The sequence below is a fragment of the Corapipo altera genome, unplaced genomic scaffold (assembly GCF_003945725.1).
Source record: "Corapipo altera isolate COAL_440 unplaced genomic scaffold, ASM394572v1 146, whole genome shotgun sequence".
In the NCBI taxonomy this organism is placed as follows: Eukaryota; Metazoa; Chordata; class Aves; order Passeriformes; family Pipridae; genus Corapipo; species Corapipo altera.
This window is the reverse complement of record NW_020884981.1, coordinates 1494320-1509108: the sequence shown is the minus strand read 5'-3', so window position 1 is coordinate 1509108 and position 14789 is coordinate 1494320. Positions and strand designations below refer to the sequence as shown.

The following is a 14789-nucleotide window of genomic DNA, read 5'->3' as shown; positions in this document are numbered from 1 at the left end:
TGGGGCCAGGGGGCTCCTGCCATACCTCATGCTACACAGGCCCTGCACCCCCTTCCCCAGTGACACCATTACTCTGACCACTGTGTTGTGCTGCGTGCTGCTTCAGCGTCCAAAGTGGCAGAGAGGGAAGGAGAATAACCATGAGGATGCCCCTCAGGAGAGGGGCTGGGGGCATCCCTGCCATGACTCTGTGGCTGCTGGGGGTCAGAAATACGTGTTTGCATGTGTCGCCGAGGAGCTGGTGCCTCCCTGGGTTCCCTTAGAGATACCCAGCCTGTTCACAGTGGCCTTAGCCCCCCTGGCTGCTGTGGGACTCCAGCTGCCCCTCAGGTCCCCAGGAACCTCTGGAGCATTCCCGAGTGCCAGGGACAGGGAAGCGGTGGCTGGTACTGAGGGATGTGCGTGCGGATGTGCAGGTGTGTCGGGAGGAGTGTGTGCGCGCCAGGCTGTGCTCGGTGTCGGTGCTGCAGAGGTTGTGCGTGCCGGTGGATGCTCTGAGTGTGAGCTCGGGGGCACTGGCGTGTTCTGGGCGCGATCTGAGTGCGGGAGGCGGGTGTTGCGGGGTGCAGGTGTTGGAGCGCGTGTGCGTGTGAGTGTGAAAGCGAGTGCGGAAGCGGGGGCGCGGGGCCAGGGCGGAGCCGCCGCTGGCCCCAGGCTCTGCCCGAGCGGCACTGGCACCGGGCACCGGCAGCGGCACTGGCAACAGGGGCTGAGGTGGGACCGGCAGCAGCAGGGAGAGCTGCCCTCGGCCCAGGTGGGGTCCCGCCGGCGCGGGGGGAGCGGGGTCTGTCCGGGAGCGGAGCGGGGCGCTGGGGACCCCGCACAAGGCTGAGCTGGGGACCCCGCACAAGGTTATCTCTAGCGGGGCGGGACGGGACGGGACGGGCGGCGCGGGGAGCGGCTCCGGGGCCAGGGCAGCCCCCCGGGGCACAAACATCCGTGCCCGCCGCGGGACAAAACAGTGCTCGGGCCGCCCGCCACTGCCCGGGTTGGGCACAGCGTGGGAGGTGGTCTGCCTGGAAGGTGCTGGCGGGCAGTTTGGGCTCCCGGAGCAGCTCGGAGGCTCTGCCCTGTGGCCCTGAAGAGTGAATGAGGCAGCTGTGCTGCACGAAGGGGGAGTGGAGGCACCCTCAGCCAGGACAGCAGCAGAGCCAGCCCGGGGAGTTCCCACTGCAGCAGAGTGCAGGCTGCCTGCTCCCCGTCCTTTTCGTTGCTCCTATCTGTCCGTATCAACAGTCTCTGCTGTCCCTCCCGACACTGCTATCTGTCCCCTTACACTGCCTCCTCCTGCCTTTCTTGACCTTCCCTGGCCGCAGGAGTTGGCTGTGCTGGCTCACAGCTTCCCTGGCATGACATGCTGCCTGCCTTCATCTGTGTTGGACTTTTTGTTAACCCCACCAGCTGGTATTGGGAACCATTCTCCCAAACAATTCCCTACCAAATCCTCATTAGAAAAATCAGGTCTCTTGAGTCCCAACTTTGCCACTGATTGGGTTCTCATCCCTGGGAATATTACTTTCTCCATCATATCGCCTTTGCCCCCGCTAGCCCTGAGCAGCAGATGTGGGAGAGCAACCTGGCTGCCCATGCTCTGCATCATCCTTCCTCTCAGAGCGGTTGTCCCTCTCGCTGCTCCTCAAGGCTATTCATTACCAAGTGAAACTCTGGAGCATTGACATATGAGAAGGTTGCAAAATGCTTCTTAGGGACAACAGAGTGGCAGTTTCCCAAGAAGATCCTAAATAGGGACCTGGTGACATCCCACTCTGCCAGAAATGCTCTGTATGACTCTCTTAGCATCTCAGTGCCCCAGCACCAGTGTCACAGTTCATGTATGTCATTTCAGAGACCTTGCTCTCGCTCCGTGTCTGTTCTATCACTGTCCTGTCTGCAGGCAGGACTGTGCACAGGGGGATGAATCAGAGCTAACCCAGCAGAGATTTGTTTCTCTGATGCATCAATGAGTTCCCTCTCAAGTCCTATCCGTAAAAGGGGACTGAAGCACTATTTTGCCTTCACGACCCTTACCCATGAGCCACGAGCAACCAGGGAGAACCTCAATGCTGTGGCAATGGTACAACTACCATCCTACCACCACATCCCAGCTGGCACTTTGCTCCTGGCCACTGATTGTCCCCCAAAAGAATTCACAAATCTTCCTGAACTCCCATTCCTACAGGCTCAAGAAATAAGCTTAGAGCGGAGGGGTGAATGACAACAGAAATGGCTCCCTGACAGACATAAACAGTTTCTCCAAGTAAAGGATGAACTGCTCACTTAAACATCAAGGGGTATCAAATTTGGACTGCAACCAGGCTATGTGATGTGCTATTACTTCAAAGTGATGGCACTGCAGGTTGCGCCAGGGAGGGGTGTCTTCCTTGCAGTTGTTGCCTTCCTTAATTTGCAAGTGAGGGTGCTGGTATTTCCCTGTCATTTTGTTCTCTTTAGAGCAGTCTTTGAGAAGGGCTGACTAGCAGTTCATCTACCTTGCAAGAGACAGAGCAAAGAAAGAGGGTGAGCTTGGGAATGAGAAGGATGGAGGGGAATGCAGAGTGAAGCAGCCAGAGACTCTACCAGGCAACACAGACACTGTCTGGGTAGATAATAAGACAATGCTTGTTTCTAGCTGTCAGCTCTTCTTCAGCTTTGCTAATACCTTTCACAGCCTCATGGAAAAAGGATCTCAGTGCCACAGCCTTGCATGGCACATCATCCCAAGCACAGCCTAAGCCAGTGCAATCAACTAGATGTAAGAATGAAACACCAGTGGCACTCTGAATTGCTCTTCCCTGCACACAGGGAAGCTCCCTGGTCCCAGAGGAGTTAAGCAGCATAGGAGACCAAGGTCCTGAACCAGTGTCTTGCACCAGACCCTCTGGCAGGCTCCCATACATCTATCTTTCCTGGTCCTTCCAGGCCCTGTGTAAGCTCTCCTGCTTCCCACACATCCATACTGTGAGGGGTACTCTTCTCTTAGGTGAGTACCTGACACTGCCATTGGAATTTGTTTTGTCCATACACTGAGGAAGATCTAGAAAAATAAGTAGTATGCACTTCAGTACTGCCCATCCCAGCTTTCCAGAGGAAAGCTCATCCCTCTGCCACATAGGCAGCATTCATGGAGCTCTAGATTACTATAAAACAGTAGAGTCTAAGCCAGACATAAAATTTGTGTGCTGCATCTGCCACAAGGCAAATTCGCATTCAGCATAACTTGAGGTCATCCCTGTGAAACCCCCTCTGTTTCAGGATGGGTCGGGGCAATCAGAGCAATCCAATGGTCACAAATGAGGGGCAGTGACCTTTTGGGTTCCAGGGAGTAGAACCAGCCCCCAGACAGCAGTAAAAAGCCTCTGAGGCTTTATGATGTTTTGGCTTGTGCATTCATGGACATCATCCTGTGGGAATGGCCTCCTTACAGTGTTCCTCCTTCAGGCACTGGCACTGCTGGTGCTCCCTGAGGAGCGTTCGCTAATTCCCAAGCCTGAAAGAGCGCACAAGCTACAGGCTTGGTTCTTGCACAGTCTCTGCAATCTCCACACTCATGGTGGCCTTGGGCCATACTCTGCTAACCACAGCACATCCCTACAAACACTGCACAGGGGGGGAGAACCCAGGCCATGTTTTATTCAAGAGAAGCTGTGTATGGAATATTTGCTCAGCTTCAAAATTCAGAAATATGCAGACAGATTTCTATACCTGTGACAGAAAATCTAGGTCTTCCAGACACAACTTTGCCTTCTGCTTGCAGCCCAAATGCTTATTTTGGGGGCAGGGGAATGATATGAAAAGCCCAAGCACTTGGGAGAGCTGCCCTGTGAAACACAGAAAGGAAATATGTATCTGGGTCACTCAAACCAAAGAAGGAGGAGTCCCATTAGAGCTGTCTTCAGAAAGTCTCCACCTGGGCACAACATAGGAGCTGCGAAGTAGCTGTCACTGCCAAAAGCATTTCCAGCTCCATGCCTAGTATGTGAAGTTTATTCTAAGAGCAGGTACCAAAAGAGCTGAGAGCAGGAGAGGGATACAAATCTGCATGTCAGTAGTGGGGGAGCAACATCTTGGCTTGTCCAGACCACAGGTTTGGAGCTGAAGCCCCACTGGTGGAAAGAACATCACACCCCTCCTGCCGTCAGCTGGACCAGCTGGGAGGCAGAGATCCTGGCTCCATTCTCCCACAGAGGAGAAAGCTGGGGACAGATGCCATCCTCTTCTCTCCCCTAAACCTCACCGCCAGCATCATCAGTCCAAGGCAGCATCTGAACATGGGCTGTGGTTTCATTTCAAGGACAGAATGGGGAAGCAGGACACCTCTTGCCCCCAACCAAGACTACCTGTCCTTCAGGCAGCAGTGTCCAGAGGAATCTGCAACAAAGGATGTGGGTCACAAAGCTGGGAACAGGGCTCTGTGTCTCCAGTGATCCAGTGGGCCCACTAGCCAAACTTACAGGCTAGGCAATATTTCTCCAGTCTCTCACATCTTTCCCTGTCTTATGCCAGGCTCCTGCGTCTCACAACAACACAGAATGACAGAGCACGAGGACTTCATGAACTTGGCTGGGTACTGGAACTCCTCTGACAATTACCAGTTCAGCCCTGCCAGGGTTATTGTCCCTGTGGTCTTCTCCCTCATCTTCCTCCTGGGCACAGTGGGCAATAGCCTGGTGTTGGCTGTGCTGCTGCGCAATGGGCAGAGGGGCCACAATACTACCAACCTCTTCATCCTCAACCTCAGCCTGGCCGACTTCTTCTTCATCGTCTTCTGCGTGCCCTTCCAGGCCACCATCTACTCCCTTGAGGGATGGATCTTTGGCTCCTTCATCTGCAAGGCTGTCCATTTCTTCATCTACCTCACCATGTATGCTAGCAGCTTTACTCTGGCTGCTGTCTCTGTGGACAGGTAATAATCTACAGGTGCCTTTGGGTTGGGGAAGGAAAGCAGTCTGAGTGGGCAGAGGGCATGGGAAGAGCATAGCCCACCACCACTAGGCAGACAATTCAAGCCCCAGTGGTATCAATGCATGCCAAAGGTAGTTTGGGGACCAGTTGTGTCTCCTTTGCCCTAATGACTTGCAAGAAGCATTTCCATCTCTCTCAAGTGCAGATCTTTCTGCAGGAAAGATCTCCCCACGGTTAGAGCACTTGAGACCCAAGCTCGGCTCCCCACTGTGCCCCAGACTCTCACAGAGAGTCACTAGCTCTGCATTAGAGATGCTACTTACAGGGTAACAGCTGTCCCTGAGCCACCATTTCAGAAAAGCATCCTGTGCAGTAGCAAGGTCAACAGGGCACCACAACAGGAGCCACATAAATAGGCAGGAGAGACCCCAGTCCTGCAGTAAACACCTCTCATTTCTCAGGGACTGCCAACCCAGCAAAAAACTCATCACCAAGCAATTCCTGCCCCCGCCCTGCCCCCAGCCCTTCTGCATTCTGCCCAGAAAGACACCCGCACCACAAGCCCAGTCCCTTCTTGGAGGTCACCTAGGACATGCTGGTCCCTGACTGGTGTCACCTGCATTGTTCCTAAGGGCTCTGTAAGGCAACTGTGCCAGCTACCCTTCTGACTAGGCCCACGCTTCTGGGCCAGGTTGAAGAAGAGGTCCCCACTGGGATAAGCTCCAGCCCTGACCACTAGGGAACACATCCCAGCCCACCTTGCTCCCTGAGCTTGCTTCCAAGGTACCAAGAAGAGACAGGGCCAGACAGCCCTCTGCAATGAGAGGTCCACAGCCCTGCAGGCAGAAGGAAACTTCAGCCCATCACCCAGTGAAGTTACCCCGGGCCTTAAATCTTCAGTTCAGACCTCCTTCTGCTGGATAGATTCTGCTGAGCAGTGGATATCTGCCTCGTCTCCACAGAAACATCTCTGTGCTCAAGCTCAGGGACATAACCCACCCTACCATACCTGGAGCAGGGAGCCAGCTGTGGCCAGAAAGAGAGGCATCCTTGCTAGAAAGAGAAAAGCTGCTTTACCCAGGACTGTATGTCAAAGAGAGTGTAAGATAACATATAGGGTCACTCTCTTGTCTCAGGAATTTATGTGACCAGGCAGAGCTTGGCTGAAACCTCAGTGCTGGTTGCTTTTCTCTTCTGCCCAGATACCTGGCTATCCGTTATCCGCTGCGCTCCCGGGAGCTGCGGACCCCCCACAGTGCTGTGGCAGCCATGGCTGTGATCTGGGGCCTCTCTGTGGTCTTTGCTGGGCCCTACCTAAGCTACTACGTCCTGATTGAGTGGGAGTCCAGCTACATTTGCATGCCTGGCTGGGAGGAGTGGAGACGCAAGGTCATGGACACCAGCACGTTTGCCTTCGGCTACATCATCCCAGTGCTCATCATCAGCCTCTCCTACACCAGAACCATCAAGTACCTGTGGACAGCAGTGGACCCTCTGGAGGACATATCAGAGTCCAGGAAGGCCAAGTGGAAGGTAACCAAGATGGTCATCATTGTAACCATCCTTTTCTGCCTGTGCTGGCTGCCCTACCACGTAGTCATCCTCCGATACCTCTATGGAGACTTCCCCTTCAACCAGGCCACCTATGCCTTCCGCCTGCTCTCCCACTGCATGGCCTATGCCAACTCCTGCCTCAACCCCATCGTCTATGCCCTAGTCTCCAAGCACTTCCGCAAGGGCTTCAAGAAGGTTTTCAGCTGTCTCTTGAGAAAAAAGCACCACAATAAGGTACGTGTGGTGCATGTTGCCCACATTGTGCCTGGATTTGGGGCAGCTTCCACTGAAGTGTCCCAGACGCAGAAGGAGATTAATAGGCATGAGATGGACCCAGCTTCCGTGGCAGTCCCTTCTGGTTCCTCCAAGCCCCTTCATATTTCTTAGCGGCCAAACTCCATTTGCCAGCTCAGCTCTGTCACCAACTTCAAGCCACTCTTTCCCACTGGGTGAGAGGGGATGCTGGAAAGGCAAGCCAGAAACTGCTGAACACTGCTTCTGCCCTTGTCGTTCCTTCCCATTCGATGCACCAACAGTTCTCTTGAGCCATCTCCCCACCAGATGCTGAATGCGAGGAAGGGAATTGACCCAGGCTCACCCTGATCCTCAAACCGCCTGGATTCCAAGGATTAAAGTTCCAGCTCCTGTCTGGGCTCTCATCCAGCAGAATTCCACTGCTCCATGGCCCCACTGAACTGGGTCCTGTGCACAAGGGGAGCAGTTCAAGATGGAGTCAAGGCTCAGGGGAGAAACTCATGTTGTTTTAACTGTGTGCATTTTGCTCTTCCTCTGCTTTAAAATCATCTCCCTCCAGGAAAGCTTTCTCATTAAAATGTTCAGAGAAAAGACACAAGTGGCCAGATTTAAAACAGTGCCAAACACGGAGTCCCTTCTGCCTCCTACAGCCCCATGTGGCCAGACTGGTTCCCACAGCAGGAATGGCAAGGGAGAAGGGCAGTCCAAAGGTGGTGTGGGAAGCACCTGGCACAGCCTGTGGATGGCTGCAGGGATGGCTTTGGTGCTGGTGCACTGCTCTCAGTGACTGAGTCCTCCTCTGGGATGTGGGGCAGGCCAGGGGCTCTCTGTGAGGGAAGGGATGTTGCTGCTTTACTAGAGACATCTTTCTAACCCAGAGCAAATAAATGCACTTCCCTCATCCAGGCAATAGTGGGGCCTGCATTGGTAACCTGGGGTGCATTGATGCTGCCAGACTCAGCTCAGGAGCAAACGCAGCAGAGGAAACCTCAGGCTCAGGAGAAGGGGAAGGCAGCTGCTGCCTAAGGCTGGTCCCCTAGTCCCACTGAGCCCCTATTAACGAAACAGGAGCTTCCCCTTCCCTTCCATTTTGAGCAGTCTGGTGGGCTGTAAAGGGCCTTGGCAGGAGATGGGGCTCTCTGAGGCTCCTGATAGTTGTCCTGTGTGGCATCATCGTGTGGTGCCTGTGTCAAGACCAATGTCACTCATGCACAGCAGGCAGTCCTCCCCTGGCTGGTCACCAAGGATTGCTGTTTCTAGTTCAGGCTCTGGGGTCATGAATAGGTATGAGTTTTCTAGGAAACAATTCCAGCAGAAGCCCTCTGCATCCCATTTTTCATTACTGTTAGTGAAGTTCTGCAGCTACCATGCTTGTGCAGGTAACCATACTTCTGCAGCCAGCCATACAGTCTCCATCTGCTCCAGCTCATCAGCAAACACCTTCTCTGCCTCACCTTCACCCTTAAGGAACCAAGCTTGATTTTTCTCTGCTTGGATCAGATTGATAGCTGTGGTCTTTAGCAAAGCTGTAGTTACTGCTAGGGCTTTCTTACTCAAACTCTTCCCCTGGGAAAACAAAACAAAACAAAAAACAGAAAAAGAATTTTCTGTGACGGAGTCACCAAGCAAGAACTTACCAAACGGGGATGCATCTGCCATTGCTCATTGGTCCTGCTGGCAAAGGCACAAACAGCTGTAGATGAAAGACCAATGCTGAAAGGCATTTTAGATTTTTTGCTGTCTGTAGGAAGGTGACTGCAGATTTTCCAGGGAATTATCTGAATTTATTCTCCTGTGGGATTCACTCCATCACTGCATCCCCGAGAGGAGAACATTGTGTCCCTCAACCTCATTCACCTAAGCCTGTTATCTGGGTCAACCCTGAGGCCAGCACACTGAGTTAAACTGCTAAGGGCAATTTCAGACACGTTGCTGTCAAGCTAGAGCTGGAAGTTACCTGGGAGTTGATGGGAAGAGACAAAGTGGGATGGATGGAGTTGGGGCCTGGGGTATCATCCCTGCCTGGGAAGCATAGAGCCTCTACTCACCCTGCATAAAAACAGTAGACCTTCATCTGCACATGCTCAAACAGAGGAGAAGCTTTTCCTCTCAGAATAAAATCCACGTTTGTGTGCAAAGATCAAGAGTAAGCATTTCAAAAGAGATGGCAGCAAGATGGAGAAGGTGCATCAGGAAATAGTACCTAAGTCTTCTTAAACACAGAAATGCTCTCCAAACCGATGAAAATTCAGCTTGCAGCACAAGAAGAGTTCCTGATGTGCTCAGACCAGGAGAGACTTTTCAAATGGGATTTGAATGGAAGAGTTCCATCTAAAGTAACTGCATTTGTTCCCACCAAATTAACCCTTGGTTACGCACAGTTTTCTCAGGAAGCTCTGGAAATTACAAGCAAGAGGTGCCCCAGGTGCCTTGGTGCATGGCTTGCTTGCTTCTGTTGTCTTGCTAATGAGAACCACACAAGCAACTATGTCCAAATGCAAAGATTTTAATAGGTGTGGAAACCCACAAATGTTATGTAGGTATCACCCACAGCTCCTGTGACAGAGGCTTAGTGCTGGGCTTACCAGTGTTTTTGCACCTACTGAGTGGCTGCCATTCCTCTATTCCTGATGTACCTGCTCTCCCTGGAGAAAACCAGCTGCTTCAGCTCCTCTGTACCAGGGAAGGGACACTCGCAGGGGCAAGCAGGGATGCAGAGGGGCAGCTGGGAAGCTTTTTATCCTCAAATTTGATGCCAGCGCTCTGCAATCACCTATTTCACAGAGTACCCCCAAATTCCACCCCCATGTTTGGAGTGACTGCAGTAAGGTGAGCTCCGTAATGGCAGGTTTGATTACCAGCAGGCAGGCACTTATCTGTTGGCTCAGCAACCAGAACCGAATCAGACACTGATTCAAAAGAGGAAGGAGATGCTTCCTTTCTCAGGGCATTCCATGCAAAGACTTAAGTCCTGCTGGCCCCTGTGGCTCAAAGTCTCTCTCTACATAACAAGTCACTCACAAGCAGAATGAGGTCCCATCCTGAGCCACCAGAGCGATCAGGGGCTGCGTCTGAGTGCCAACTATGGGGCGAATCCCACATGGAGCTGCAGGTCCCAGGGGTCCGGGCGGCAGCAACTGGAGAGACCTGTCCTGGGCACAGCAGGGATGACTAGGAAACCTCAGGTCAGAGTAGCCAGCAAGTAGGACAGGCAGAACTGTGAAAGGGCAGTTCCAAGCATCAAGTGCTAAAATCAAAGTTACAAATCAGGATTTGAAGGTGCCAGCAAAGGTGCCCCCTCTTATCTGTGCTAGTCTGTCTGCAGCTGGGGATATCTGTGCATAGTTGTGCTCATTCCTGTGCAGATTCATCTTGGTTTTCCAACTATAAAGTTAGTTTCTACTTCTTTTCTGGTCATTCAGTGGGGTTTTTTTTAAGGAATGAAAAATACACAGAGCCTAGTGGAAGTTTGAGGAACTTTCGTCAGCAGAGAGGTTTTTCTCTTAGAATAAAATCCACTCCTCAAAGTGCCTCTGCGCTAGAACTTCTGGGGTCAGAAGACCAGCAACCTGAAATTGCAGAGAAACATCCTCAGCTCTGCCAAACCTGCCCAGCACAGCCTCCACCACCTCCAGCCAGGACTCCCAGCCCAGGGCAGCCACCATAACTGCCCATGCATTCATCGGTTCTCTCTCTCTGCCTACATGTCTCTCTCTTTGGTTTGAAGGATCAAACCAATCAGTCAAGTCCCAGAACTTGACTCTGCTGCCCGGATGACACTTCCTGGTCTGGTCCAAGTGTCTCAGATCACCACCTTTCAGGGGGTGTTTGGACCACATCTTTGGTTCTCCCGTGTCATTCCCACATTAGCAGAGGGAGAATTATCCTTCTGTCACACAAGTACTCTACGAGAACATTCCTCTCCCAAAGAACTAAGGTTTTTCACAATCACAGTTCAGTTCCCAACAGAAAAGGATGTTCAGAAAGGTGACCATAGTAATGCGGAATCTGTACAACACTCAGTGGTGAGTGCTAATGGTGTCCTAGCACCCACCTTGCACACTTGGGTTAATTCACACTTGAACTGCAGCAGCTCAATCATGAGCATGCTCAGAAAAAGGAAACGTAAAAAAAACGTTAATAGCCATTAGAGACAAAAAGGGACAGAAATTCGTTACGAAGGGAATAAACCAGGAGAATAACCAGCTCTAAGATTTAAAATGCTGTACCTAATGGTGAAGAACAGGCCATGAGTCACTTTATGTATGGCTGTTTGCTGACTGGTTTTCACCTGTTTTTGTTTTTCTTTCTAAAGATGACAGAGAGCAAGATGAGGCAGAACATCAAGGGAACAGAGCTCCAAGAAGCACCTCTGTTCTGGGAATCCTGATAGAAATCAAACTAGATGCCTGGCCAAAACCACAGGGAAGTGCCAGCAAAGGCCTGGCACAAAGGGCAGCCCCTGTGCATGGTATCTCAAGGGGAAACACAACCAGGATGATTATAACAGGGCTTGACCGGCAGGTGGCTTAGTGTACCTGAGCTGCAGTCGGAACCACAGGGAGCAAAACCCTGTTGGCCCCACTTGCCTGGGCCACTGACAGTTGTTCTTAAAACCTTCCTACAAAGAGCCCCTCCAGCTCTTCCATCACTTTTTTTTTTTTTTTAGTGCCTAATCTGTTTGTCAGCAAACCAAAGCCCCTGGACTTCATCTCACTGACAGAAGGGGGAGAAAAGCTATTGCTGCATCACTGCAGCAATGACTGCCCTACGTGAGGACTTCAGCCTCAAAAGAATGAGGAGGACAGAAGAAGAAAAACTCCAGTTCAATCAATCTTCCCTCACAGATTATTTTTTAGGCTTTTGCTTGTACTGCCTCTCTCCATCCTGCCATGAGATTTTAATGATACTCATCAAACAGGCATTACACTTTTTCTTTACAATGCCACAGCATCTGTCCAGTCACATATGGGTCCTGTCCTTGGCTTATGCAGTCAGTCAAAATAATAATTTTCTACATCCAGTACAAAAGGACATTCTGTCTTAAATCTTCTTGTCCAAGGACCTCACCCACTGCCAACCAGGCACCAGACACCAGTTACAGAGCATCTTCTACCAGTGACCCTTGAGATGCAGGAGTCTCTCCCATTCCATGCTGGAAGAACCTTTACTCACCTTCTCCCTCCATAGCAGGCAGCCTTCTCTACACTAGGAAGAGCTAGGAGTTATATTCTGGCAAGGTCTTTTAAGGTGAGGAAGGAAGAGGTGGGGAAGGGAGAGAGAGGGAGAGAAAGGAAATAAATGCAACTGTGGTGGAAAGTCACCGCATTTCATCTGAATACATTCAATTAAAACTAAGAAAAAAAACCATGAACAGCAGAATATATCCAAGAGAAATCTTCAGGTAACACATTAGGGTTCAGCAGATAAATCTCAGCCACAGCCATTCAATCTCTGGGCAGCAGAGGACTCAGCCAAGAGTCCAGGCACAGCAGCACATCAGGCAGGGCTCTGATAGTGAGGACATGCAGGCACAAGAACACACAGAATGTAGTGGTGCATAACTCAGTCAAGCCTGAATCGCCACTCCAGAGGCTAACAGTGGGGCTCCCAAAACCAGAGAAAACCACTCCAAAACCACTCCAAAACTACAGGTGCCTGCATGTGGCACAAGGCAGCATCAGCACAGGTCCCTCCAGCACAGCACAGCACAGCAGCAGAAGTGGTCAAGTGAAGTCCCTTCCAGTCCCAAGGCATATTTTGCTTAACATGAAGGTGTAGGAGTGATTTCAAGAGCAGAGTTGTTCTTTGCCCCTGAGCCAGAAGGGAAGGGCCACAGCAGCACTTGGGAGGCAAAGGACATGTGCTAGTCGTAGGAACAAGCAGGGAGCCTACTAAAGAAAGGCTCTGGCACTCTTTAGCACATAATTTCTGGAAGATTCCTGTCCCCCACAGGGAGTTTAGCAGCTCTCCAAGGGAGATAAGACTTATTCTCCAGGCAAGGACGGTACTGACTGTTCTGAGGAAGCCAGCAGCAGGGGAAAGAGATGGAAGTGGATCTCGAAGCACCCACATGTCCTGCCCTGAGAACCATAGCTCATTGCTGCAAGGCATGCCAGGCTGATGAGCACAACAGTCCCAATTCCCAGCTACCTCCTTAAGCTGAATTAAGGGTTGGCACCCACCCAGGGGCTCAGGACAAGGGTTGTGATCAGCAGGAGCTAATCAGAGCCCTACCACCTGAAACATGGCAGGAGCAGCAGAGGTGAATGCCTGGCCCCAGGCACCATCCCACAGCAGTCCCTCTCAGCAGCATATCAGGAAAGCCCTAGGGTAAGTATATGCCCTCGATGGCAGAGGCAGTCACTGGCAATGCCTGTCAGTCACCCCCTGTGATTGTTCACTCAGTCAGTGCTCCAATTTTGCTGTATTTCTGAATGAGCTCATGAAATAAAGTTTAAATCACAGAGTACACTGTCCTGTAAATTTGAGAGATCCAAACAGAACATCACATCCTTCCCAGCAGAGTGCACACTGGGCTCCCAACAGGCTCTGCAGTTGCTGCTTTCTGGAGAGCACCAGTGGCACCCAGAAATGCTGGAAAGGAGACTGCCTTTGTCAGGTTATTCACAGTTGTCTTTCAGTGGTGAATAACTTGACAGAACTCATTTCTTCCTGATGTGCACGAGAATGAGCAATTTTCTCAAGCTTCTTTGTCATCTGGATATACCTTGCTGGACAGGATGACTGCGTTGTCACCCAGGGTGAACAGTAATGCCCTGAGATGTACCCATTCACCCAGAGAGATGAGCACAGCACCCATTTCAACCCCAGCCCCAGCAATGAGCCATGGCAGAGCCAGGAGTCACCCCACTCTGAGGGGAGCACTGGGAGCTCACCTGAACCTGGGGATTGAGTTTTGGTTGTCCTCGGGACACAGCACTGCCACTGGGGGTTTTGCCCTAGGCTGTCTAGGGATCTCTGGTTTTGCTCTGTGTTGCGATGATTTGGACACACAGTGTTCTTCCCAGGTGAAAGACCATTTGCTTTCCCTGGCTGATACTGAATGGCTTGTAAATTACCTGAATTACAGCTCTCTCCCTTAATGTCAGACACAGACTGGTACTAACATATATTGGCATAGACACGCACCATCATTTAGGTGGGTGGCTGGTACAGGAACCTGGCAGATTAAAAAGTGCAGCGGTGGTACAGTCAAGGAGGAGATGTGAGTCCTGGAGATTTCAGATGGGATCAGTAAGGATGGGAGCAGACAGATGTTTCCCATGAGCATGGAGCCTGTGCTCTGGATGGGCTGGGCTTCATCCTCCCATGCCTGCTTCTCCATCCTCCCAATATATCCCTTGCGTAAATGCTGTGATTGAGGAGCCTGTAGCATGACCTGGCACCAAAATAATACAGTCTGTGCTTCTGTACAGGAGTCACAATGCTTCCAGATGTCTTCAGAGCAATGAGGATCAACCCACACATAAATAAATGGCTCCATTGGCTCTTAAAGCAAGTCCATCCTTCCTTGCTGACCAAGAGCACTCAACTTTCAGAGAGCAGTAACTTCATTTGGATGAATAATGCTCTGGTCAATGGAAAAAGAAGCTGTGCCAGGGATATCAGGGCTGGATGTTTCTGGGTGGAAACACAATCTTTTAACAAAACTGCATTCAGTGGGTGAGTCAGGTTTAGATTCAAGGCCCACATGACTGCCATATACAGAACCCCATATTTGTCACATCTTTGTTTTCCCCATGTACCCAAAATGCATCAGTGGAAACAGCTAAACCATCCCCAGACAGCCAGGGGAATTTAAGGAAACTGAGGCCAGGGAATATAACACCAGGCTTGGAGGGGAGCTGTGGGCAGACAAAATCCCCTCAAGAGACAGTATGCCACCATCTTTCCTCTAGGATGGATGGATGGAGGGAGGGAGGGGCTGCAGAGGGCATAAAGGTGAGATTACTATATAGCAAGAGAGCATCAGAGTCACAGTAGTCCAGAGGATGGCACAAAAAGGGCAGCAAGGGCTGGGGATGGAGGTGGGGAAGAAGAGAACAGCTAATTAT

At 51.4% G+C, this 14789-nt stretch overlaps 1 protein-coding gene across 2 annotated transcripts; it reads left to right on the top strand.

Moving 5' to 3' along the window:
* The first annotated feature begins 682 nt into the window (after positions 1–682).
* On the top strand, positions 683–7132 carry LOC113957925 (galanin receptor type 2-like). Of its 2 annotated transcripts, XM_027665799.1 has the most exons (3): positions 683–754; positions 4504–4903; positions 6105–7132. In XM_027665799.1, the coding sequence occupies exons 2-3, from the start codon at positions 4530–4532 to the stop codon at positions 6841–6843; spliced, it is 1113 nt and encodes a 370-aa protein (XP_027521600.1). In that variant the 5' UTR covers positions 683–754; positions 4504–4529; the 3' UTR covers positions 6844–7132. The 2 variants fall into 2 exon arrangements, with proteins under 2 accessions (XP_027521600.1, XP_027521599.1); XM_027665798.1 differs by lacking the exon at positions 683–754 and having other exon boundaries at positions 3434–4903.
* The last annotated feature ends 7657 nt before the right edge of the window (positions 7133–14789 follow it).

Bases quoted from the DNA above. Each gene is read 5' to 3' on its own strand.
- LOC113957925 (XM_027665798.1), top strand. From the start codon at position 4,497: ATGCCAGGCTCCTGCGTCTCACAACAACACAGAATGACAGAGCACGAG. The intron at 4,904-6,104 runs GTAATAATCTAC...TCTTCTGCCCAG, and splicing joins GCTGCTGTCTCTGTGGACAG to ATACCTGGCTATCCGTTATC.